Raw genomic sequence first — 26,925 nt, 5'->3', positions numbered from 1 at the left:
TCTTCATCACTATCCGCAACTCTGCCAATCTTAGTATCATCTGCAAACTTGCTAATCAGACCAGCTACATTTTCTTCCAAGTCATTCATATATATTACAAACAGCAGAGGTCCCAGCACTGATACTTGCGGAACACCACTAGTTACAGACTCCATTCAGAAAAACACTCTTCCATGGTACCCTCTGTCTTCTATGGCTAAGCCAGTTCTGAATCCATTTAGCTAGTTCACCCTGATCCCGTGTGATTTAATCTTTTGCACCAGCCTGCCATAAGGGACCTTGTCAAATGCTTTACTAAAGTCCATGTAGACAACATCCACAGCCCTTCCCTCATCAATCATTTTTATCAACTCCTCAAAAAACTCAATTAAATTAGTGAGACATGACCTCCCTCGTACAAAACCATGCTGTCTGTCGCTAACAAGACCATTCAATTCCAAATGTGTATTGATCCTATCTCTAAGAATCTTCTCCAACAATTTCACTATCACTGACATCAAGCTCATTGGCCTATAATTACCCGGTTATCCTTGCTACCCTTGTAAAATAACAGGACAACATTGGTTATCCTCCAATCCTCTGGGACCTCACCAGTGTAAACTTGATTTCTGTGTCTCTGTGCACTGTTGGAGAACAGATATCCACTCCATCTGACGAAGGGGCAGTGCTCCGAAAGCTTATGGTATTTGCTACCAAATAAACCTGTTGGACTTTAACCTGGTGTTGTGAGACTTCTTACTGTGTTTACCCCAGTCCAACGCCAGCATCTCCACATCATGACCTCACCAGTGGCCAACGAGGAAATAAAGATTTCTGTTAGAAGCTCAGCAATTGTCTCCCTCAGTAATCTGGGATAGATGCCATCTAGCCCTGGGGATTTCTCTACCTTAATGCTTTTTAATTCATCTAACACTTCCTCCCTCATAATGATGACCTGTTCTAAAGAGTTTACAAACCCCTCCGAGACACCATCAATCTACGTGTCCCCCTCCTTTGTGAATATCGATGCAAAGTACTCATTAAGGATCTCACCCACTTCCTTTGATTCTACGCATAATTTCCCTTCTTTGTCCTTGAGTGGGCCAACTCTTTCTCTAGCTACCCTCTTGTTTCTAATATATGTATAAAATACCTTGGGATTCTCCTTAATCCTGTCTACTACCAAGTCGGAAAGTACCACCAAAAAATAAGACAAAGGATTAACATGATTAAAGGTGCATTTCAAAAATTGCAAAAGATTATGATCAACTCAAAATTAGGCATGAAAACAAAGCTGAGACTCCTGGAATGCTGCAACTCACCAATTTTGAGATGGAAGCAAGTGAGAATCAGTGAGGCAATGCAGATAAGAATTGAGGCTGCAGAGTTTTGGTTTTTGAGGTGAATAATGAAGATATCTGGGGCAATCACACTACCAGTGAAGAGTTGCTGGTAAAATCTGACACCACAAGTATTCTGCTGACCAAGGTCAGGAAGAGACGTTGGAATTTCTTGGGCAAATATAAAGAAATCATGATTTAAAAGTCTGATGCTGAAAGGTCAATGGTGAAAGATCAAAAAAGACAAAGAACAATCTTTCTAAAGAGCCTCACAAACGAGATCAATGTACACCAAGGAAGATGATTGGAAATGGACGAGAGCTTCAAGTTTTTAGGTGTCCAGATCACCAACAACCTGTCCTGGTCCCCCACGCCGACACTATAATTAAGAAAGCCCACCAACACCTCTACTTTCTCAAAAGGCTACGGTAGTTTGGCATGTCTGCTACGACTCTCACCAATTTTTACAGATGCACCACAGAAAGCATTCTTTCTAGTTGTATCACAGCTTGGTATGGCTTCTGCTCTGTCCAAGAAAAAACTACATGAATGAAGCCCAGTCCATCACGCAAACCAGCCTCCCATCCATTGACTCTGTCGATACTTCCCGCTGCCTCGGAAAAGCAGCTAGCATAATTAAGGAGTCCACGCACCCCAGACATGCTCTCTCTCTTCTACCTTCTTCCGTTGAGAAAAAGATACAAAAGTCTGAGGTCATGTACCAACCGACACAAGAACAGCTTCTTCCCTGCTGCCATCAGACTTTTGAATGGACCTACCCTGCATTAAGTTGATCTTTCTCTACACCCTAGCTATAACTGTAGCACTACCTTCTGCACTCTCTCGTTTCCTTCTCTATGAATGGTATGTTTTGTCTGTATAGCGCGCAAGAAACAATACTTTTCACTGTATGCTAATACATGTGACGACAATAAATCAAATCAAAGACCTACCTCGTATTAAATTGATCTTTCGTTACACCCTAGCTATGAGTGTAACACTACATTCTGCACTCTCCTTTCCTTCTCTATGTATGGTATGCTTTGGCTGTATAGCGCGCAGTAAATAATACTTTTCACTGTAGACTAATACATGTGACAAAAAAATAATTCTTCCATAGCAAGATTAACATGGTTAACAACACCTTCTTAGGGCATGGTATCTGATGAGAGATAAACGTAAGTCTTTTACGTTTAACATATGATTCAAATTTACTTAGCTGTGTGTTCTCTTCTTTTTAGATTTGACGGAAGTTGTTGATAAAGTAAGAATATTCCAGTTTGCAAAACTCCTTTAATTTGGGGAGGGGGGTTGAATTTTCCGAGGAGCTACAACCGCTTTATCATCAATCAGGCTGCAGCTCCTGCTCTTCGCTTGCCTGCCACCAGAGGACGCAGTGTGCACACGACTCTGCGCCCTCTGGTCCAGCAGGGGGCGGCAGCACTAGCTGAGTGACTGTCGGGTCTCCTCTTGTTTTCAGCGCGATTGTCGGCAGCGGCGGCCTCTGCCCTTTGAACTTTCGGTGCCCTTGACTCCCCTGCGGCACCTGGATATTCCCGGAGAGCGGAGCCGCCAACCGGGAGATGGTGAGAGGGAGAGGCCGGGGCGGCGGCCCCCCACTCGGTGACTGACGGCCCGACCGGGGGAGAGATTAGAAACCTCCTGGTGGAGGAGAGGGGGGGACTAGAAACCTCCTGGTGGGGGAGAGGGAAGGGGAATAGAAACCTCCTGGTGGGGGAGAGGGGGGGGGACTAGAAACCTCCTGGTGGGGGAGAGGGGGGGGGACTAGAAACCTCCTGGTGGGGGAGAGGGGGGGGGGGACTAGAAACCTCCTGGTGGGGGAGAGGGGGGGGGGACTAGAAACCTCCTGGTGGGGGAGAGGGGGGGGGACTAGAAACCTCCTGGTGGGGGAGAGGGGGGGGGGACTAGAAACCTCCTGGTGGGGGAGAGGGGGGGGGGACTAGAAACCTCCTGGTGGGGGAGAGGGGGGGGGGACTAGAAACCTCCTGGTGGGGGAGAGGGGGGGGGGCCTAGAAACCTCCTGGTGGGGGAGAGGGAAGGGGAATAGAAACCTCCTGGTGGGGGAGAGGGAAGGGGAATAGAAACCTCCTGGTGGGGGAGAGGGGGGGGGGACTAGAAACCTCCTGGTGGGGGAGATGGGGGGGGGACTAGAAACCTCCTGGTGGGGGAGAGGAGGGGGGGGACCAGAAACCTCCTGGTGGGGGAGAGGGGGGGGGGACTAGAAACCTCCTGGTGGGGGAGGGGGGGGGACTAGAAACCTCCTGGTGGGGGAGAGGGGGGGGACTAGAAACCTCCTGGTGGGGGAGAGAGGGGGGGGACTAGAAACCTCCTGGTGGGGGAGAGGGGGGGGGACTAGAAACCTCCTGGTGGGGGAGAGGGGGGGGGGGACTAGAAACCTCCTGGTGGGGGAGAGGGGGGGGGGGACTAGAAACCTCCTGGTGGGGGAGAGGGGGGGGGGGACTAGAAACCTCCTGGTGGGGGTGAGGGGGGGGGACTAGAAACCTCCTGGTGGGGGAGGGGGGGGACTAGAAACCTCCTGGTGGGGGAGGGGGGGGGGACTAGAAACCTCCTGGTGGGGGAGAGGGGGGGGGACTAGAAACCTCCTGGTGGGGGAGAGGGGGGGACTAGAAACCTCCTGGTGGGGGAGAGGGGGGGGCCTAGAAACCTCCTGGTGGGGGCCTAGAAACCTCCTGGTGGGGGAGAGGGGGGGGCCTAGAAACCTCCTGGTGGGGGAGAGGGGGGGGCCTAGAAACCTCCTGGTGGGGGAGAGGGGGGGGGCCTAGAAACCTCCTGGTGGGGGAGAGGGGGGGGCCTAGAAACCTCCTGGTGGGGGAGAGGGGGGGGCCTAGAAACCTCCTGGTGGGGGAGAGGGGGGGGGCCTAGAAACCTCCTGGTGGGGGAGAGGGGGGGGGCCTAGAAACCTCCTGGTGGGGGAGAGGGGGGGGGCCTAGAAACCTCCTGGTGGGGGAGAGGGGGGGGGCCTAGAAACCTCCTGGTGGGGGAGAGGGGGGGGACTAGAAACCTCCTGGTGGGGGAGAGGGGGGGGGGACTAGAAACCTCCTGGTGGGGGAGAGGGGGGGGACTAGAAACCTCCTGGTGGGGGAGAGGGGGGGACTAGAAACCTCCTGGTGGGGGAAGGGGGGAACTAGAAACCTCCTGGTGGGGGAGAGAGGGGGGACTAGAAACCTCCTGGTGGGGGAAGGGGGGGACTAGAAACCTCCTGGTGGGGGAAAGGGGGGAACTAGAAACCTCCTGGTGGGGGAAAGGGGGGGAACTAGAAACCTCCTGGTGGGGGAGAGAGGGGGGACTAGAAACCTCCTGGTGGGGGAGTGAGGGGGGACTAGAAACCTCCTGGTGGGGGAGAGGGGGGACTAGAAACCTCCTGGTGGGGGAGAGGGGGGGACTAGAAACCTCCTGGTTTGGGGGACTAGAAACTTCTAGAGGCTCCAGAATCCTCGGGGGGCGGAATTGCCAAACCTGAGCCCCCCCCCCCCCAGTGTGTTAAAAGCTGGATCGGCCCCAGAACAGAAACTCAAAACATTTCATTCTTTTGCCAACACTCCAATAACTTAATAAAACATCCTAAGGTGCTTCACAAGAGCATTACAAATCATAATTTGACCCTAAGACTTGAGACCAAAGGTTTGGTCCAAGAGGAAAGTTTTTAAATGTTTTAAAGGTGAGGTAGAGGTGTAGGAAGAGAATTTCCCAAGTTTGGAATCCAGGGTGACCGTTTCCTCCCGCAGTCCAAAGATGTGCAGGTTAGGTGGATTGGCAATGCTCAGTTGCCCCTTGGTGTCCCAAGATGCGAAGGTTTAGGGGGATTAACCATGGTAAATATGCGGGGTTACAGGGATAGAGCGGGAGGATGGGTAAGATGCTCTATCGGGGAGTCGGTGCAGACTTGATGAGCTGAATGGCCTCCTTCTGCACTGTAGGGATTCTATAATTCGATATGATTCTGGCAGCTGACCACCAGTGATGGATGAAGTGATTAAAACTGGCGTGCAGATATGAGGGTGGTGGAGATTACACAGGCGCTGCTGCATCTTAGTAAAATGTCTCGGGGTGAGATACTGAGTGGCAAACGTGACAAACACAAGCTGTTGTTGGAAGACAATCTAATTTCCAGATGTGCAGCGGGCTGTTATCCAGAAGCTGGGATTTAACTGTCTGCCTTCTCTCTGCAGGCCAAGTACTTGGCTCAGATCATCATCGTGGGAGCCCAGGTGGTGGGAAGAGCATTTGCTCGTGCAGTGAGGCAGGAATTTGCTGGTGAGCAATTGGACTGGCTGGTGTTTTTTTTTACAAAAAGCTGAATTAAAATGGTGGCGTCTTCAATAAACTAGTCTTAGTGATGTTGGTTGAATATGAGAAATATTGACACCTGAGAGATCTCAGCTGTTCTTCAAATGGCGGCCTGGAATCTCTTACATCCAACTGGGATAGCATCTCAAACAGTGTAGCTCTCCCTCAATATTGTGCGGGGGGCTGGGTCCAGGCCACCGAAGTCGGGCTTGAACCCCTGACCTGCTGACTTAAACCAGAGTGTACACACTGAGCCACAGCTGACATTGATACGCTAAGCTTTTGGTGGCAGCTATGGAACCTCATACACGTTGCCCTTACTGATTGGAGTTGGCAGTCATTATATTATTTGGGAAGGAGAAGAGTATGTGTTTTATTTTTAAAAATAAAACCACTAAAAGATTTAAAAAATCAATTGTCAATCCTGCTGGCATATTATTATAATCTCCAACACAGCGATTCAGCCCTTTTTGCTTGCGCTGGCTGTATTCAGTTCGTCCCACTTCCCTAACCCCCCCCCCCCCCTCCCTGCTCCCCATAGTTCTGCAACACTCCTTTTCATATTAATCTAGTCTCACGAAAGTAACTACTGAGTGTGGTGATTATAAGTGAGACATTGCATTAATATTGATTGGTTGTGACTGGCCGCTTGTTTCCCTTTTACTTTCAGCAAGTAGAGCTGCAGCAGAAGCCCGTGGTCGGACAGGCCGGCAGTCAGCAGCTGCCACCAGCATCTCCGGAATATCGCTGCAGGAAGCACAGCAGATTCTTAACGTCACAAAACTCAACTCAACAGACATCCAGCAGGTAAGGGCTTCAGCTGCTGCTCCTTTCAATGGCTCTTTCAGGTGGCAATCTTACCTTGTCTAAACACGATTATTTAGGACTGGGCTGGGACAGAGCTTCAATGCTGGCAAGGGAACGGAAAGATAGAAGCTTACGTTTATTTAGTATATTTCCATGGAATGTCTCGGAAAGCTCCAACAAAGTATTTTTGAACTGCAGAAATGTGATGAGCAATTTGTGGCCAGCGAACTCCCACAAGCAGCAAATGAATGACCTGACCAAATAATCCTTTATTGGAAGTGTTAGTTGGATAGACATTGACTAGAATACAGGCAAACTCCCCAGTTCTCCTTCAAAATCATGCGTCTTGTGCATCCACCTGAGAGGGCAGACCAGACCTCGGTTTAATACCGAGCTAGAAAGACAGCATCTTGTGCAATGTGGCACTCCAGTATTTCACTGGGAGTGTCTGCACATTTAACTTCCTTGCAGAACCGCACATCAGTTGGATGACCCTTCAATATGTGTCTCAGATTCACTGGTTCGTGATCAATGCAGTCTAAAAGAGAGACAGAAATAACTAACTAGGTCTCTGTGTTGGGCACTGTGACCAAATAGTCTGCAGATGGAGATGTTCCCAACAGTCAGTCATTTATTGTTGTAAAATGCAAATCTGAATTAAGATGCAGGCAGGTAGAACAGAGATTATGTTGACCTTGAACCGAACGGAATCAAGTGGTAGTTTTGTCCATGCTCAGACAACCAGAGTAGTGTCACTTTAGATGAACTTCTGATTAGAACTGTGGGCAGTTACAAGTGGGAGATTTGAGCTGCCAACACAGTGTCCGAGAGATGGTCAATGTTAATGAGTCATTGGTCTTGTATGTCAAAGTGTTGATCCTAACACAGGACAGGTCCTCTTTGATCTCCTTGTAATTCATCCGCACCCCTCTGCTGTCTGTTCCGTCCCCTGGCCTCTGTAAACGTTCTAACAATTGGCTTTTGTTTTTTCCTCTTCATTGAAAACAGAACTATGAACATTTATTCAAAGTCAACGACAAGTCAGTGGGTGGATCATTTTATCTGCAATCCAAGGTAAGGCTTCATACTTTAAACTTTTCTACCTGTGGAGGCAAACTCAATCTTGGGATTTTATTAAATATTTTTATTAAGTTAGTCAGACCTCAGAGTCTATAAAAGGCATCGTTCTTGTTTGATTTTAAATTCTGAAGCATGATACCAAAGGAATTGTACTGTAATTACTGGCGTTTCACCGATCTGTTGGCAATTTCTTCCCTGAACATAGTCAGGTTTGGAGTCTTACATTTTGAGCTCCAGCAGTGGACGATTGTAATACAGCACTGAGGTTTGTCAGGATTCCTGGTCTTCCCTGAACTGACTGATCTCAGCTTGGTTGTCCTTGGGCTAAACCAGGCATGGGACTTGCTGCTGTTCATTATCCAATATCCTCTGCTGGTTAAAGGGTGTGTTTTACTAGCCAGCCCAAAGTTACTTTATTACAAACTTGTAGAAACAAACATGCCCTGTAATCCTCATTCCGCACTCAGAGAGCTCTGTAAAATGCTGGCACTTTTAAAACGTTTAAAGTGAATCTTTACTGTTGCCAGGTGGTGAGAGCAAAGGAGAGACTTGATGAGGAGTTACAGATTGAAGAAATGGATCGAGTGAGAAAGGAACAGACAAAACAGACCGAGACATGACCCTGAGACATTCACATTGTTTATTCATAACTGTATAAATTATTTGTGGAAAATCAAATGTGTTCAGTCTTTGATTGAATGGGGGGTAGGAATCAGCTCTGGGGGTAGCACTGGTTCGAAGGACTGGGATAGGTACCAACTCTGGGGGTAGCATTGGATTGCTGGCTTCCATTGGTACTGAACAAACCTTGCACCAATTGTAAAGCATGTGGGGCTGTGTAGGAGGAATAATTTGTGATGTGTGGAGGTTAGCCATTGTGACTGCCTCACAATTGACTTTCATCGAATGCACAGGCCAGATTAAGTTTCTTTAAATATTAATCAGCTGAGGCTCTTCCCCATTGTCATGTAGACAAATTCAGTGTTTCTTTGGAGATGTAACGAAGAAATGGAAACTTAACTTGCTCTTCAGTCACTTTTGTCCATGTGCCAAACAATGTAACTGGGCCCTGGGCTCGAGTTTATTGAGAGCAGCCATCTCTAGTCTTGCCTTGACCTCACAGAACTCGAAAGCGATTTATTGTCGCTGCGCGCACACCTGTTAAAACTTGATTCGTTTTAATTTTTTTTAAACTAATGTTGAAAATACAATGTAACTGATTGTAAATAAAAAATAAACTGTTTGCATTGATTTGCGCTGAGCTTCATGAGAATACAGTAACTGCTTATTTAATTATTCCTGGAGCACATTGTTTAGTGCACCAGCAGTTCCGTCCATTGTAAACTTGCTGAAAATTGCTGCATTTCCCTGACAGGACTGAAGGAGGAGTGGGTCAAACTGAAAAGATACAAATAAAACAGTCCCAGACACAACCACCAGATTTCTGCACTTTCACTTTTTGTTTAGTTTTGTCTTAAGTTACTAAACTGTGGAAAATCCAAGGAATTAACTCCTTGAGTGAGTGAGACTTGAGTGCAGTTTACCTTTGCAACCTTTTCCTCTAGCCCTACAAGCTTTCAAATTATCTGGGCATCTTCAGTCCTGGTGTCTTGAACATTACTGATTTCCATTGCTCTGCCACAGATCACCATGTCTCCAGCTGCCTGGGCCTAAGCTCTGGAATTCCTTTCCTAATACCACAGCCCCTCGCTCTTCTAAAACCTACCTTTGTCTAAGCTTTTGGTCATTTGTCCCGTGTCCTATAGTTTGGTGTCAAATTTTGTTTGAAAACGCTCCTGGGAAGTCCATAGGGATATTTTGTTATATTGAAGGTGCTGTACAAATAGAAGTTCTTGTTGTTTAGCCCAGTTTAGTTCCCCATGAAGCTGCGTGAAAGAGATTTTCTGGACTCTGCATTTGAGAAGTTTTCAAATATTTCTGGAATTCTCGGCTACTTAGAATAGTTTATGCTGCTTTGCACTCCATTCAAACACCAAATATTTGAGTTTGGGGCCAATACAAAAGCAAAATAGGCCAAATGCTTGAAATCCAAAATAAGAACAAAAAATGCTGGAAATACTCAGCATTCTGGTAGCACATATGGATAAACAGAATTAAATTTTCAGATTCGCAATTTCCTCAAAACTGTTTCTCTCCCCATAGATTATGCCAACCTGTCGGGTGTTTCCAGCATTTTCTGTTTTCATTTCAGTTTGAGGTATGTTTTTCACTACAGGAGCTATACGTTTCACAACAACCTTGGCATCTGGCCATGATACTGCTCCTGTGAAATCCCATTATTATTGCACAATTCTCCTTTGTGCTTTAGTGCTAAATCCTTGGAATGCAGCAGGACAGAAAATGTCACTGCCCAACTGTGGATGTAGTTTGCAGGTTACATTGTAATTCCCTTCAATAATGTTGAAACATTTGTTGTGCGCCCTCAAACAAAACTTGCATTTCTATAGCACCTTTCACAAACTCAGGGCATCCCACATGCATTACAACCAGATGTGAAATGTAACCAAAGGTCTGATGTGGGAAACAGCAGCAGTACAAGCTAGAGCAGTGCTCAGCTCAACCAAGTTGTAAGTGATGTTTTATTATAAATATAAGTATGCTAATTATGCATCTGCCCAGTTCCCATATCCCTTTATTCCCATTCTTTTAGTATCAATGAAAGAGATTATCTGATCATTTAATGTGGGAGCACGGTGGTTAGCCAGGGACTTGGGTTCAATTCCGGCCTTGTCTTTGGAGTTTGCATTCTCCCTGTGTCTGCGTAGGTTTCCTCCCATACTCCAAAGATGTGCAGATTAAGTTGATTGGTCATGCTAAATTGCTCCTTAGTGTCCCAAGGTATATAGGTTAGGAGGATTAGTGGGGAAAAAACTGAGTAAATTTCGGTGCAGATTCAAATGGTCTCCTTCTGCACTGTAGGGATTCTATGATTTATCTCATTGCTGTTTGAGGACTTTGTTGTTTGTGGAGTGGCTGCCACATTTCCTGTATTATAAGTAACTGAGCTTCAGAAATGAATTAAATGGCTGGTGATCGCTTTGGACTGGGGATGTACTGAGAATGTGACAGGTGCTGTACGCTAAGTGACTGTATAGCTCCACTCACATGAAAAATGACCATTAGGATATTTGATATATTGGGATATGTGACTATTAGGAGCTGATCCATGAAACGCTCAATGGTTCCAGGTAAGCAGGGGCTGGGCTGTCAAAGGAAGGACAGAAAGAAATAAACCATCCTGGAATACAGAGTAAGTCAACAAATTAAATTTTATTAACATTTTTTCCTTAAATTCTGTAGTGTTCCTCTAAAAAGAGGACTTCAGTACATGGCATCAGCTTGAGCCTTAACAACTAATGCTACCCAGTCAGTCTCCGTTAGGGGAGCCACACCTACTTATATTCTAGTGTAAAAAGGCACTTGCAACATGTTAAAAAATACTGTTGCGAAAACATGGAATGTGCAGTAATCTGATCCAGGCCTAAATGGACCTTGTTCAATGATTCACAAACTGTACAGCCCACCTTGAACAAAGCTTAATCCATTATCAGTTAGCTTATTAATACTAGGAGAGGGGGATAGAAATCCAGACCCACTGGAGTCTTGTATATAGTCAACAGCAGCTAACAGTGCGCAGCCTGCAGAAAGATAATTGTTTCTTTGTCTTGCACGTAAAATTAATAAACTACTTATAAACAAAGAGGTTTACAAATGGTTTGGCAAGCAGCACACACGATGTATGCTTTGTCACACGCACACACATTTCAACAAAGTGATCTTGTCTTCCCATCGACAAGGAACTAGTTTTGTACTATACCCTAATCGCTGGGTTGAATGATGCTCTTTGCCATTGGTCTTCATTGCATTATCACCCACTGAGGTGACAGTTAGTTGTAAACCTCCCATTGCCAGTGATTCTCCAGTTTGCTTTGTGCTCTAGTGTAGCTAGCTACAGAACTGAATAGTTCCTCTGTACTTTTATTGACAATGTCTCATCACCCCACAGGCTATTTTTAATTGGATTGTAAGTACCCTGCATAAAGGGATTGCCTGTTTATCAAGCTGATCGCTCTCAGTATCCACCCCATTGACCAGTTGGGTGGTGTGCATGTTGGATAGCGCTCTGGTGGTTTAGAGACTCACTCTGTATTACTCCACACTGTCCCATTTATTTCATGCCCAGGTGAGTTTTGCCCGGTTACTCTTTAGTCTGTTTGCCTTTGAGAAGCAATATGATAGATGGTTGGGCATTTGGGATATCATGCACCTGTGGTCCTCTTGGTTCACAATGATGCAACTCATATTTACAATCAGTGAATGAGAGTTAAGTGCTGGTGTCAGGGTCAAGTGCCCTCCAGACTCAATAGTGTTGACGTAAAATTTACTCCACTAAAATACACTGGTGAACAACAACATCATATATTTATATAGCACCCACAATGTAGTGCCAAGACGCTTCACAGGAGCGATTAGCAAACAAAATGTGACACCAAGCCACATAAGGCGGTATTAGGGCAGGTGACTGAAAGCTTGGTCAACGAGGTAGGTTTTAAGGAGTGTCTTAAGATAGGGAGAGAGATTTCTTTGGGCGGGGGGGGGGCAGAATTCCAGGGGCGAGGGACTTGGCAGCTGAAGGCACGCTGCCAATGGTGAGTGATTAAAATCGGGGATGCTTTTGAGGTCAGAATTAGACACAATATTGAAAGGGACTCCTGTCAAAATACCAAGTGTTAAAAGATTTTTGATTTCATAAATATCTATTGGTATGAATTCCGATGCATCCTGTTGTAGCTTCTACAATGAACAGAAAAGACTTTCACTAAAATAGTAAAAGAAAAGCAAAATGTACCATTTAAGATTTGTACTGTTCGGAAAAACAGCAACATATAGCTGACCTGTTCAGAGATTTCGGGCACGATCTTACGAAAAAAGTTCTAAGTGCCAAACAAGTGAGAAAATGGAAGAGTTTCAGACCAGTTTTTTGGGCGAGTTTGAAAATGCAATCTTATGACATTTTCTCACTTTTTTAGACAGGTGTGTGATTCTCACCAGTAGTCTAAGCTTGCTGGTGAAGGCGGCTGCAGACGGCTCAGGGCGTCATTGCGCAGGTGCCCTGATCTCTTGCCACCCCTTCATGGACATCACCCCATTATCAGTGGCAGTGTAACCCCCCTCTCCTCCACCCCCCACGGCAACATGGGTCGATGGCATCGGAACCCTCCTGATGGGTCCACCGTCATGATCCCCTCCGCAGCACATCCTGCATGTCCCCCCACCCCCCTCCCTGCCGATCACCCAATGTGCCAGTTGCCTTCCCTGCCGAGTCTCCCCCCCCCACCCCTCCCCCCACCGCCCCCCTTCCTGTCATGGCCCCACCAACACTCGGGTGCCTTCTCCACTCAGGGCCCACCTCCTTGGCATTGCCCTTGGCATGGTTATGGTGCCCAGTGGGCAGTGCCAGGGTGCCCAGTGGCAATGCTGGGCCATGTCTGGGGGCTTCAATGGCCTCTGATCACCCTGGTGTGGCTATAGTGCCTTGTCTCCATAGATGGAGACCAGCTGTGATTCTCGCCAATGTGAGATCTGGCTGGCAAGGACGTCAGCACGAGTGAGCCTGGACGATGCTGTCCGGGATATTTAAATAAGCTTCACATTTTCTAGGCGCGAACCTGATTTTTCGCCCCAGCGTGGCGAGCCGGTAAGATCCACACCCTCCGTCTCCTGAAAGCTCAGTGCTGCCCAACAGGTGTCTGACTGATCAAATATAACAATACTTAGAGAGGGCAGTGAAAGGGGATGGAGAGAACATTGAATAAATGTTTGAAACCAGGAAGACACGGGGCTATGGGGAGAGTGCAGTGCAGCAAGAATACATTAGGATTGAAACAGATATGGAGAGAGAACAGGGCTGCGGGATTAGTTTGCAGGTGGATACTGCGCTATTGGGAAAGAGCAGTGCAGTGGGGCCAGTTTGGGATTGATACATGACTTTGAGAAAGCATGGGGTAGTAGGATGATTTTTGCATTGCACTAATAAAGAGCTACACATTCATGGGCTGAATGGTCTCCTGTACTGTAATTCAATGAAGAAAGCATAATGTCCCAGAAGCAAAGACTGCAGATAATGTGTAAACTCCACAAGCAAATCTCTATCAATGGCAATCCGGACTCTCTCAGGCACCTACACCTTAAATAACAAATAGGAGATTTTTATATATCTATAACATATATTAATAATGCTGCATATAATCTGCACTTCCTGTAACACTTTGCCTGTCTCACTGTTTCCTAATCCCTCTATTATTAGTATTCTTTTGAATCAGCACACACAATGTCTTGGGATTCGCTTTCATATGAATATTTACTATTTATATTATATAATTATACATAGTATATAATTATATAAATTATGTACATGTGCACACAACTTTCCGAAATATATTTGTGATTTTAAAAAAAAATTTGTAATAAATGTTCTAATTACTTTTTACATGTTTTTTGTTTGTTGAAGGGATGGAATTGGACAAACAATCACTGCTTCGATTCTTGGCAAAATGCTGAGGATTGTGCTGATATATCTCGAGGTTAATGGGTGGATAAACAGTGTTTGTGAGATCAAAGCGAAGTCTAAAATCCCACCTGTCGGGTTTATGACAATACAAAGTGCTTCTCTGTGGAACAGGCTGATTGGCTGGTTGCTGGTGCTGATGTTTCTGTGCCATGCTCCCCCCGCCCCCCCCCCCCCCATTGCCCCTGTCCTCCCATCCCTACTCCCCCCCCCCCACTCTCCCCCCATTGCCCCTGTCCTCCCATCCCTACTCCCCCCCCCACTCCCCCCATTGCCCCTGTCCTCCCATCCCTACTCCCCCCCCCTCCCCCCATTGCCCCTGTCCTCCCATCCCTACTCCCCCTCCCCCCCCCATTGCCCCTGTCCTCCCATCCCTACTCCCCCTCCCCCCACACACACACACACACACACAATTCATCTGCCACGCCCTAATTATCATTCTAGTGCTAAATCCATTCTCCTCATCAATGGAGTTGATATGAAATTATCCAAACTGTGTGGCTGCAAATTTGAACCTCGTCTGTTGACAGATTTCTGATCTTTCGATCCCAATTATTGATAAATATTCTGATTGACCTATCTCAATGACCTGGTACGTAACAAAAAGATCTTTGCTGCTTAAAAGTAACACAAGCCAGCAATCCCAAGTGCCCAGAAGAGCTGAAAGCATCCCACTTATAATTTAGTTAGCGTCACCATGACAACACATCATTTGCATCTGGTTATTTTCAGACTTGTGCAAGTTTTGAATCTTCAGTTCATTCGAACTTTCATAGAGAAGGACTTGGGCAATGAGACGCTGACAGTTTCTCCCCTTGGAGTCAAATCTGCTCTTGTTGCTTGGAAATTCTAAGTGTTGGTCATCATCATCACTTTCTTTGAGTTTGAAAGAATGAAACTGGCTGAGATGTTCAATCCAAGAGCGAGGGTTTGGTGAATTACCTTAGTACAGGCTGGGTAACCCCAGGCTGGGTAACCCCAGGCTGGGTAACCCCAGGCTTGTTCTAATTGTTGTCTCTGATGGTGAACACCACGGCAGGAATTGACCAAATTCAGTTTACAACAGCTGGTTTGAGCAATACTGACCCTGGAGGAATGACCACCCAACCGGGAGGGAGAGAGTCAGCACCAGGAAGGGCGTTGATGCCACTTGACAAGTCTATCACAGCTCCTGGGTGCATCGAGAGGCTTTCAGTCATAGGTCTTAGTCGTGCCTCGACCCGCTCAAACAGTCCTTTGTCTGAAGGATGACCCTTAACCGTCCCATCCCGTTTTCTACAAGCTGTTACTTTCCCTTTTGATGCCGACAGTCTTTCGAGGTTCCCGTGAGAGCCGGCCACCAAGGACATCAAGGGAAATCCGAGGGTACTTGCAGAAAATGGCGATGCCATTAGAGATGTCTTGGCTAGATTTATTGGAGTGTTATTGAGAGAAATGACAGAACTGGGGATGGCTGTGATTGCAGCAGATCCAACAGTGCCGCACGTCAAGGGGCTGAGGTCCAGGGGTGCAGGGTGGATGGGAATTGGCAGCGAAGCTCCCAGTGCCTGGAGAGGGTGATTTCCAAAGATGGCAGCTGGATTTGGAATGATGATCTGTGTCCCATTTAAGTAAGGCATTTCTGATGTTCCTGGAGTCTTGTTTGACTGTCGGAGTTTCAGCATTCCCTGCTGTTCTGGGGACACAAAGTGGCCGTGAGCTTTGATGTGCTTGCGGAGGGAGCTGGGATCCGTGTACCTCTTATGGCAGCCAGGCATCTTGCAATAATATGGTTTGTCCACATAATGTGTCCGGGTGTGTTTGAATCGGTCACTGGAGTTGGAGTATCGTTTATTGCAGCCTTCGTAAGGGCAGATGTAGGGCTTTTCACCTGGGGGAGAGGCAGAAGGAATGTTCAGCCATTAAAATGCAGGAAATCACATGTACCTGAGTAACAGGATCCAACCGCAACAGGACAACAATAAAGGCGATTCCTCTGAGACAATGCAAGGAACTTGGAACACAAATCAAGGCAGCTACTTTCAGTTGCACTCTTAGGACCACTGGCTCCCAGTGGTGATTTTATCATCAATCCTTGTCCTCACTTTGGTAACTTTCTGCAATCCTGGCTCCCACAGGCCCAAAAATAGCAAACACCCAGAGATGGTGCAGAGAAGAGTGACAGCCCCCAGCCCCTGTACCCCCTTCCCCAGCAACAGGGGATTGACAAGATTGTGCCCCCCTTACCTATCTGTGACCAACCTCCCATGCCCATCTTGTACCTGTGACTACCAACTCCCTCCCAAGCTCCGTTCCTGCCAGTGACCCACATCCCAGTCCCACTCCATGCCAAAGAACAACCCTCAAGCGCACCCTCATTTTTGACCATGTCCCACCCACACTGACCCATTGACCTGTGACCTCTGCCCCCCACTTGCCCACTCTGACCTGTGGACCCCCCCCCTCGACCACACTGACATGTGAAGCCTGCCCCCACCGTTTTACCTGTGTGTGAGCGATTATGGATTTTCAGGTTCTCCAGCCGAGAGAAACTCTTGTTACAGGTGGGGCAGCGATGGGGCTTCTCATTGGTGTGAGTTCGGATGTGAATCAACATCTTGTACCTGAAGGTTGATGGAAACACTGATCAGCCAGTTACCCTGACACACAGAACATTCTAGAAGCACCAAAATGGGCGTGCAGACCTGGTGGGCACATGTAGCTCAGCGAGAGAGAATGGGTGCTGCAACATTGGTAGAAATCTGAAATAAAATATATTCCTCGACCGTGTGAGTTGTCTCCTCTTTTTCAGAATTCCCACTGCTCTGTTATTCTGCTGCAACCACTTACATCTCCTCTTGACTATTCTTTAACGTCTCTATTTGTCCCATTACTCTCCCCTCACTGCTCTTTCATCAGAGCTGCTTTAATCAGTCCTGCTTTCCATCCTATCACTGGCCCTCTTGAATGTTCTTCATGCCAACAGCACTCTACCCACCCCCTCCACGTGCATCCCCACCAAACATCCCACACCATTCCCTGCCCTCCCCCAAACCCCCCTCCCCCAAATCCCCCTCCCCCACATGCACGATAACCTGTCACTGGCTCGGATAAACTCTTCAGTCTGGAATTTCTGATGGACTATCACTGACATGAAGCATTGAGCTGGATTGTGCTCGGGTGGAACAAAACCACTTCCCCTGCACCCTCCAGCTTGAATCTTACTTCATTGTGACTGGGTGGGAATAAAGTGTGAGGGCAACGGGGTATCTGAGGCCTTGGCGAGGTCTTTAACCAATGAGATTTAAAGGTTGAGAAAGAAACAGCATGAGAAGGGAATCGGGTGAATTAGAGTCAATTTGGGTTCAGAAAGAAGTAAAGCGATGAAAAGAAAGATTTGGATAACCAGAGAGGAAAAGCAGCAGGAAGAACTAACAAGATAAAAATTAACATGTAAAATTTGGTATTTTTAAATCTCTGCTTCACTCTCTGCCCCTCCAACTCCATCGTTTAAACTGTTCTCTTTCTGAGCCAGAGAGGTTGATTGGCAGTAATTATTACCAACCATGTCTCTCTACTATCAGTTTAATGGCCAATTAATATGAAAGCCAGCAAGTTGTTAAAAATATCAGGGAGTATGAGGGTGAGCATGAATTTGAGTGGAGCGAATGGGAAGGTCAGGGTAAATAAAGCAGCAGGTTTCAGAAATTCACAACTCCTATCTGTTCATCGCCTGAATTTGCTGTTAGATTTCCACATTAATTGCCTCACTAACACACCAAGATATTTTCAGTAGGGTCTGACTCGCTATTGTTTCTCCCTCTATAAATGCTACCTGACCTGCTGTGTTTCCAGTATTTTCTATTTATATTTCTCGTCTCCAGCATTGGCACTAGTTTGCTTATGGTGTAAAGAAATGAGGAAAATTAAGATGGAGAAAAATTAAATTGGGATAAAATAAAGAAAGGGGATTAATACATGCAGCTGTCTGAAGGGGTGTTTTGAAATGTGAATTAGCATACCGAGGGAAAAGCAAGTGTTTACCTATGTGACTCGAGTGAAAACAATGGGATGTAGAAGAGGTAACTTCAAAGTGGAGAGATAAGGGAATCGGCACTTTTTTTACTAAAAGCCGGGTCCACAGGGTGGGTAACATCAAAGGGAAGTAATGATACATCCATAGCAGAATAACTGGAAAGGAACACAGTAGAAGCAGCTGCCAGGATAGTCACACCCAGCAGCAGAAAGCAGTCTCCCTGAAAACAGGTTATTGCTAAAACCAGGTTATAGTGGCTGGTTATAATTCAAACAGAGAAGGTCGTGCCTTTGCTGAACCTGAAGACAGTTTCCCAAATGTGGACAAATCACCTTTAGCTCATAGAGTTATATAATATTGGAAGTTGTTTGGGGGTAAAGGGATGTTTCAGAGTTCAGGAAATGTAGGGAGTTGGGAACAAAGGGGTAACCTCATGAGATAGTGTGTGTGTCTAGCCATCGGTGTAGTTAAATGTAGTGTTGTAGTGTATTATATTCATAGGATCATACAATCCCACAGTGCAGAAGGAGGCCATTCGGCCCATCAAGTCTACTCCAACAACAATCCCACCCTATCCCTGTAACCCCATGTATTTATCCTACTAATCCCCCGAACACTAAGGGACAATTTAGCATAGCCAATCAACCCTAATCCTCACATCTTTGGAGTCCTTCTTATTGTGTGTTTCTTTTAAGTTGATAAATATTCTTTATTAATTGCTCATAAAATAACTGGTCCATTTCTCCCTGGTTTTGCATATCTTTTCTCCTGGGATGGCAAATCGAAAATCTACACTAAGAGCCAGTGATTGAAGTTACCTTTCTGGATTTTGGGATACCCTCACATTTGAGATCAGCTGAGTTTTTAACAATGATTAGAGTTTAACCTCAGAGAAATAGTCTAAGGTTGGGAGAGCTGGGGCAGATGGGGGGGGGGGGGAGAGCTGGGGCAGATGGGGGCAGGGGGGGAGGGTGGTCTCATGCTGTGGTTAAGACATGTCTTTCCATGTGGCCCACTCCTCCCTGCTGCCTATGCTCCATTTAAGCCAATGGCAGAAAGGAGCCTGGCAGTGTGAGAGCAGAGGTTTCACATACCTGGCGTTGAACCCCTTTCCTCTCCGGGCACAGCCTTCCCAGTGGCAACAGTATCCCGTTTCCTTCTCCGGTTTCACATGGAAGTCATTCACATGGTCCACCAGATCCTGGAGTGATTCAAAGAGCTGGTTACACTGCAATACAAGAGGTCACCAGAAGAGGGAGAGGTCACAGTTCCTTTCACAGAAAACGGCTCAGGGCATCAGTAGGAAAATGAAAGATTTGCATTTTTATAGCACCTTTCACAACCTCAGGACATCCCAAAGCACTTTACAGCAAATTAAGTGCTTCTAAAGTGCAGTCTCAATTATAATGGATACAACACATGCCAGCCAATGAGTGCACAGTAAGGTCCCATAAACAGCATAAAGGCACCTGATGATCTATTTTTGTGAGTTTGGTTCACAGATAAATACTGGCCAGGACACTGGCGAGAATTCCCTGCTCTTTCAATAGTGCTGTAAGGTCTTTTACATCCACCTAACAAGGCAGAGGTCACTTGGGTTCTCACCCAATAGTGCAGCACTCCCCTCAATACTGACCCTTCGACAGTGGAACACTCCCCTCAATACTGACCCTTCGACAGTGGAACACTCCCCTCAATACTGACACTTCGACAGTGGAACACTCCCCTCAGTACCGACCCTCTGACAGTGCAACACTTCCCTCAGTACCGACCCTCTGACAGTGCAACACTTCCCTCAGCACTGACCCTCTGACAGTGCAGCACTTGCTCAGTACTGGCCCTCCGACAGTGCAGCACTTGCTCAGTACTGGCCCTCCGACAGTGCAGCGCTTGCTCAGTACCGACCCTCTGACAGTGCAACACTTGCTCAGTACCGACCCTCTGACAGTGCAACACTTCCCTCAGTACCGACCCTCTGACAGTGCAGCACTCCCTCAGCACTGACCCTCTGACAGTGCAGCACTCTCTCAGTACTGATCCTCTGACAGTGCAGCACTCCCTCAGCACTGACCCTCTGACAGTAAATTGCTTCCTCAGTACTGCCACTCTGACAGTGCAGCACTCCCTCAGTAAAGCTCCTCTGAAAGTGCAGCACCCACCTCAGTATTGACTCTCTAACAGTGCAGCACTCCCTCAGCACTGACCCTCTGACTCTACGGCACTCTCTCAGTACTGCCCCTCTGACAGTGCAGCACTCTCTCAGTACTGATTCTCTGACAATGCAGCACTCCCTCAGCACTGACCCTCTGACAGTGCAGCACTCCCTCAGTACCAATCCTCTGACAGTGCGGCACTCCCTCAGTACCAATCCTCTGACAGTGCGGCACTCCCTCAGTACTGATCCTCTGACAGTACAGCACTCCCTCAGTACCAATCCTCTGACAGTGCGGCACTCCCTCAGTACCAATCCTCTGACAGTGCGGCACTCCCTCAGTACCAATCCTCTGACAGTGCGGCACTCCCTCAGTACCAATCCTCTGACAGTGCGGCACTCCCTCAGTACTGATCCTCTGACAGTGCAGCACTCCCTCAGTACCAATCCTCTGACAGTGCGGCACTCCCTCAGTACTGATCCTCTGACAGTGCAGCACTCCCTCAGTACCAATCCTCTGACAGTGCGGCACTCCCTCAGTACTGATCCTCTGACAGTGCAGCACTCCCTCAGTACCAATCCTCTGACAGTGCGGCACTCCCTCAGTACTGATCCTCTGACAGTGCAGCACTCCCTCAGTACCAATCCTCTGACAGTGCAGCACTCTCTCAGTACTGATTCTCTGACAATGCAGCACTCCCTCAGCACTGACCCTCTGACAGTGCAGCACTCCCTCAATACCAATCCTCTGACAGTGCGGCACTCCCTCAGTACTGATCCTCTGACAGTGCAGCACTCCCTCAGTTACTGACCCTCTGACAGTGCAGCACTCCCTCAGTTACTGACCCTCTGACAGTGCAGCACTCCCTCAGTTACTGACCCTCTGACAGTGCAGCACTCCCTCAGTTACTGACCCTCTGACAGTGCAGCACTCCCTCAGTTACTGACCCTCTGACAGTGCAGCACTCCCTCAGTACCAATCCTCTGACAGTGCAGCACTCTCTCAGTACTGATTCTCTGACAATGCAGCACTCCCTCAGCACTGACCCTCTGACAGTGCAGCACTCCCTCAATACCAATCCTCTGACAGTGCGGCACTCCCTCAGTACTGATCCTCTGACAGTGCAGCACTCCCTCAGTTACTGACCCTCTGACAGTGCAGCACTCCCTCAGTTACTGACCCTCTGACAGTGCAGCACTCCCTCAGTTACTGATCCTCTGACAGTGCAGCACTCCCTCAGTACCAATCCTCTGACAGTGCAGCACTCTCTCAGTACTGATTCTCTGACAATGCAGCACTCCCTCAGCACTGACCCTCTGACAGTGCAGCACTCCCTCAATACCAATCCTCTGACAGTGCGGCACTCCCTCAGTACTGATCCTCTGACAGTGCAGCACTCCCTCAGTTACTGACCCTCTGACAGTGCAGCACTCCCTCAGTTACTGACCCTCTGACAGTGCAGCACTCCCTCAGTTACTGACCCTCTGACAGTGCAGCACTCCCTCAGTTACTGACCCTCTGACAGTGCAGCACTCCCTCAGTTACTGACCCTCTGACAGTGCAGCACTCCCTCAGTTACTGACCCTCTGACAGTGCAGCACTCCCTCAGTTACTGATCCTCTGACAGTGCAGCACTCCCTCAGTTACTGATCCTCCAACAGTGCAACATTTTCTCAATACACTACATGGAGTGTCTGCCTGGATTTTCTGCTTAAGTCTCTGCAGTGAGACCACAGTCTTGTTACTCTGAGTCAAGAGTGAACCCATTGGACCATGGGTGTCATGTGACAATACCACCAAGAGTGTGTCTGCTCAGGGTTTCTGAGCTTCAATTGCCCCTGAACTGAGCAGATGTAGTGATCCAACAACCACTCCTGATTGTTAGGCTGCTGGAAGCTATGTGGAGGATGTGAGACAAGAGGACCAGGTTCAGTCTGTGATGGACTCACTCGTGTCATCCTGCCTGCACCAAACAACAGAGGGAAATCCATATCCTCCCACAGGCTCTGAACCCCTGGTCAACCCTTCCTGGCAGTGGGGGGAAGAAGGATCTGAGTGTTTCCACTTACCTTGTGCCACCTGCATGCCAGCTGTTCCATCGGGAGCTCCAGCAGATTCTGCATCTCCTTGGGAGGTGTCACCAGTAAGGGGGATGGCAGGGGCACTGGGCTACTGGAACCCAGTGGCAGGAAGAACTGGAATGTCTGTGAGCTCTGACTTCCTTCCAGGAAGCGGATTGGTTGTGGATCCTGCAGAGGCAAAAACCTCCATTCATTATTATCTCCAGTTTCTTACTATTTCTCTCCTGAAGCTGCAGTGCCAGAACCCAGATTACGGTGTTCATTGCTTTGGTGCATCTTGTTTATCCTGGCTATCCATTATTCTTTATCTTAAGCTCCCAAAATCCCTTGAATAGATTTCACTGTTACTCACTCCAGCTATCTGTTCTTTTCTGTAAATAAATAAATTACCCGAACCCTTGATTAGATTCCAGTCTATAACTCCCTTCCAGGTATCTGTCATTCTAGATATAAACCCCCAACCCCCTCTACAACCACAACCCAACTCTACTCAATGACTGAGGATGAATAAAGCAGCAATGAAAGAATATGTTAGAAACACATCACTTGTATCCATTTATTCGCAGCCACAGACTGTATTCAATCTATTTGACAAAGACCCCACTGGGCAGGCTGGAGGCAACAGCCCATTGTTGGTGAATGTGACATTACAATGAGGACATGCTGTCAAAGGTGAGACTCGGTGTAGCAGTGAGAATGGCAGTGCCAAAGCCCCACGTTCAATGTGCAGACGGTGAGTGGTACCTGGACAGGTAGCTGAGGTTCTACCAGTGCCCTCTGGCCTTGGGGAAACATTCAGCATTGTGACAGTGTAATCAGTCTGTTATTCCTGCTATCATCCCAAGCCCTGGGTACTTACAGCACTGACACTGGGTGATGCATCGTCACTGTTCTGTAGTTCCTCAGGCAGTGCTGCAGATCCAGGGGGAGAGTCAAGACCAGAGCCTGGGGACAGACTGAGATCCACAATGGAGACCGAGCTGCGAGCAGGAGAGAAATGCAAGTCCAACTTCTCCTGATCCTGGGAACTGATCGATGGAACTGGAGGGAGAGTGGGAGACAGAGAAAACGAGAGTGAGAGAGAGGTACATATAGCACTGAGCACTTCATTAACCAGTCCTTGATCTATATATATTAACTATTATAATTGTTATAATACGGTGGCACAATGGTTAGCATTGCTGCCTCACAGCACCAGGGATCCGGGTTCGATTCCCGGCTTGGGTCACTGTCTGTGCAGAGTTTGCACGTTCTCCCCATGTCTGCATGGGTTTCCTCCACATGCTCCAGCTTCCTCCCACAGTCTGAAAGACATGCTAATTAGGTGCATTGGCCATGCTAAATTCTCCCTCAGTGTACCCGAACAGGCGCTGGTGTGTGGCGACTGGGGGATTTTCACAGTAACTTCATTGTAGTGTTAATGTAAGCCTTCTTGTGACTAATAAAAAAATAAATATTAATAGTACAAGACATTGGCTGTGAAAAGCACCAGCATTCTTTAATCAATGTGAGCAGAACATCCCAGTTATGATAGCATCATGCCTCTGTTAATAAAGACTAAGATCCCATGTGTTTAATCTCTTTCAAAGAGCCAGCACAGGCACAATGGGCTGAATGGCCTCCTTCTGCATGATTCTAACAATTTTATTAAATTATCCTGCCATCACAATAGGAGGATTCACGGATTTCCTGTCCAGGATCCTGCCTCTCGATGTTGGAGGACAATGGAATAAAGCTTGGGCAGGATTGCTGGTAACAGCTGAAATGATGACCGAGGACAGACTGCGTGATGGGCAATACTGGCCACTGTCTATCAGCCCGTAGAGGCCTTTCTATATTGGCTTGAGTCACATTAATCACGCAGCCTCTCTGTGCACCAATCACACACCAGAGAGATTGGGTAGCTGAGAAAAATATAAAGATGCTCTTGGGACAAATGTGAAGGTCATCCAAGTCAATTTGCCCCAGTCGATTTTTGCTGACTCTCAGCAGCCCACCTCTATGAAAAATGAAGAAAGGAATTGGATTTGAATAGCGCCTTTCATGTCTTTAGGATGTCCCAAAGTGCTTTACAGCCAATGAAGTATTTTGGAAGTACAGTGACTGGGCTGAGTTTGACATGTTCCCAGTGGACGCACATGAAATAAGTTGGGTGCCCACCCTAACACTTTCCCAACCACCCCACTATATTGAAATGAATAATAAGGATCAACTAGTCATCTTAGCAACTAATCTAATTTCAAGCACTTCCTTTGGTAGCATGTTCTACATTGCAACAAATGAGTAAAGAAATTTATCCTAATTTTCCTAGTGGATTGATTTGTAGCTATCTTGTATTTGTGGTGCCTAGTTTTGAACTCTGTCTACACTTAGTCCGAAACAGTCATCATTTTAAGAATCACGATCAGGTCTCCCCAGAATTTTCTCTTTTCTAAAAAGAACACCCAATCCTGTTCACTCTTTCCCGATAGCTGGCATCTTTCAATTCTGGTACCCTCCTCATCATTTTCTTTGCACTTTCTCCAGTTTTTCTTTCCTTACTAATGGAGACTAGAAATATGCACAGTGTGGCTCGGCAAACTTCAGTACTCTAGAATTCTGTAGCCCTTGAGATAAATCCCAGTGGTTTGTTGGCATATTTAATTACTTTGCTGACCCACAGTGCTGCTTTTAATGGTTAATTCATCGGAATCCTTTCCTACCCATACAGTTTTTTATTTTAAAAGGAGTTGGCGATAATCCTGTTTTCCCTGAGTCAGTGGCGAGAGGACTACATGAAGTCTCAGTTGATACAAATAGGTCTCAGCACCGGGGCAGCGTCAAGAACTCATATCCTCAGGGCACAATGGTGCAAATACCTTCAGACTCCCACAAGTATGAGTTTATTTATTAGTGTCACTAGGGGATTTTCTAGCTTCATTGCAATGTTAATGTAAGCCTACTTGTGACACTAATAAATATACTTTATAAGTAGGCTTACATTAACACTGTGATGAAGTTACTGTGAAAAGAGAGTGTTCACCGGTGCCTGTTAATCAAAAATAGATGGTCCCTCACCGGACGGAATGAGTTGGGGAGATGCTGGCGTGATGATGGCTGTCCCATCAGCTGTCATCTTCAGCTCTCTCCGGGCGCTGCTCTCCTCCAAGCTCTCGAACCCTTTCTGCTTCTTCCCCCTCATAATGCGAAGCTTGGAAATGCTGAGCTTCAGGTCCAAGGGCTCATCCAGTGAATGCATCGTCACGGTAATGGCGCTGAGGATGAACAGTGGTCAGCACTCACAGGGCCCTGAGCCCAAACTGGGAAACCTCTTCAACAAAGCTTCGGATCCTGAAAGACAGAACAGCAAATTCATTATCCAGGCTGCAAATGGAAGAACTCCGGTTGCAAAATCATTCCCGCTGGCATATCGTTCAACCACACATGAAAGCATTTTACAGGCAAGGAACTAATGTTGTAATCCAGTGACTCTTGTGTTATGGCAAACGTAGCAGCCATTTTACACAGCAAGTGTGTAAAATGCGAAGTGATGCATTATAAATGCGAAGTGATGCATTTTGGTGGGAATAATGTAGGGAGGAGCTACACGATAAATGGAAGAACCATAAAGGGTGTAGAGACGCAGAGGGACCTGGGTGTGCAAGTCCACAGATCTTTGAAGGTGACGTCACAGGTGGAGAAGGTGGTGAAGAAGGCATATGGCATGCTTGCCTTTATAGGACGGGGCATAGAGTATAAAAGTTGGGGTCTGATGTTGCAGATGTATAGAACGTTGGTTCGGCCGCATTTGGAATACTGCGTCCAGTTCTGGTCGCCACACTACCAGAAGGACGTGGAGGCTTTGGAGAGAGTACAGAGGAGGTTTACCAGGATGTTGCCTGGTATGGAGGGGCTTGGTTATGAGGAGAGATTGGGGAAACTGGGGTTGTTCTCCTTGGAAAGACGGAGGATGAGGGGAGACTTAATAGAGGTGTATAAAATTATGAAAGGCATAGATAGGGTGAACGGTGGGAAGCTTTTCCCCGGGTCGGTGGTGACGTTCACGAGGGGTCATAGGTTCAAGGTGAAGGGGGGGAGGTTTAACACAGATATCAGAAGGACATATTTCACACAGAGGGTCGTGGGGGCCTGGAATGTGTTGCCGGGCAAGGTGGTGGAGGCGGACACACTGGGAACGTTTAAGACTTATCTAGACAGCTATATGAACGGAGTGGGAATGGAGGGATACAAAAGAGTGGTCTAGTTTGGACCAGGGAGCGGCGCGGGCTAATTGTTCCTGGTTTCTCGTTTCAAGGCTTCATTCTACGATCATCTTGCTGGTGCCAGTACAGAGTGAGACTGCGGATAGTTGGGAACCTGTCTCGGGGGCAGGGAATTCATATGGTGTTCGTGGAAGTGGAAATGACTAGGGTTGGGAAGCATTTTCCGATCGGGGCCATTGTGATCTCCTGGACTCGTTTCGATCGCCTCAGGGGGTCGGAGAGGAATTTCCCAGATTTTTTTTTCCCCATATTGGCCCTGGGGTTTTTCACTCTGGGTTTTCGCCTCTCCC

General features: G+C 47.2%; 2 protein-coding genes across 5 annotated transcripts in view; one reads left to right on the top strand and one right to left on the bottom strand.

Annotated features, from left to right (window-relative positions):
- glis2b (GLIS family zinc finger 2b) overlaps positions 1-26,925 on the bottom strand; it is a 457,410-nt gene that overhangs the window by 388,114 nt on the left and 42,371 nt on the right. For 2 of the 4 annotated variants that reach the window (XM_078240529.1, XM_078240530.1), the window contains exons 2-9: positions 25,431-25,703; positions 23,233-23,414; positions 22,362-22,541; positions 19,234-19,367; positions 16,609-16,727; positions 14,532-15,994; positions 14,376-14,428; positions 13,492-14,279 (exon numbers count right to left, since the gene is read on the bottom strand). In XM_078240529.1, the coding sequence (XP_078096655.1) occupies positions 15,177-15,994; positions 16,609-16,727; positions 19,234-19,367; positions 22,362-22,541; positions 23,233-23,414; positions 25,431-25,611 (1,614 nt within the window). In that variant the 5' untranslated portion in view covers positions 25,612-25,703 and the 3' untranslated portion in view covers positions 13,492-14,279; positions 14,376-14,428; positions 14,532-15,176. Of the gene's footprint in view, positions 1-8,968; positions 14,280-14,375; positions 14,429-14,531; positions 15,995-16,608; positions 16,728-19,233; positions 19,368-22,361; positions 22,542-23,232; positions 23,415-25,430; positions 25,704-26,925 lie in introns of those variants that run through there. The other 2 variants (XM_078240531.1, XM_078240528.1) reach the window with 1 other exon arrangement.
- On the top strand, positions 2,799-8,802 carry pam16 (presequence translocase associated motor 16). The gene is made up of 5 exons (XM_078240543.1): positions 2,799-2,905; positions 5,531-5,615; positions 6,319-6,455; positions 7,464-7,529; positions 8,063-8,802. Exons 1-5 carry the CDS (start codon positions 2,903-2,905, stop codon positions 8,153-8,155), a joined length of 384 nt encoding a protein of 127 aa, XP_078096669.1. The 5' UTR covers positions 2,799-2,902; the 3' UTR covers positions 8,156-8,802.

The sequence above is a fragment of the Mustelus asterias genome, chromosome 23, assembly GCF_964213995.1.
Source record: "Mustelus asterias chromosome 23, sMusAst1.hap1.1, whole genome shotgun sequence".
Lineage (NCBI taxonomy): Eukaryota > Metazoa > Chordata > Chondrichthyes > Carcharhiniformes > Triakidae > Mustelus > Mustelus asterias.
Note: the sequence above shows the minus strand (reverse complement) of the source record. Positions and strands in the feature narration are given on the sequence as shown.

Coding starts and splice junctions, on each gene's coding strand:
- pam16 (XM_078240543.1), top strand. Junction 5,616..6,318: donor AGTGAGGCAGGAATTTGCTG/GTGAGCAATTGG, acceptor TTTTACTTTCAG/CAAGTAGAGCTGCAGCAGAA. Junction 6,456..7,463: donor ACTCAACAGACATCCAGCAG/GTAAGGGCTTCA, acceptor CATTGAAAACAG/AACTATGAACATTTATTCAA.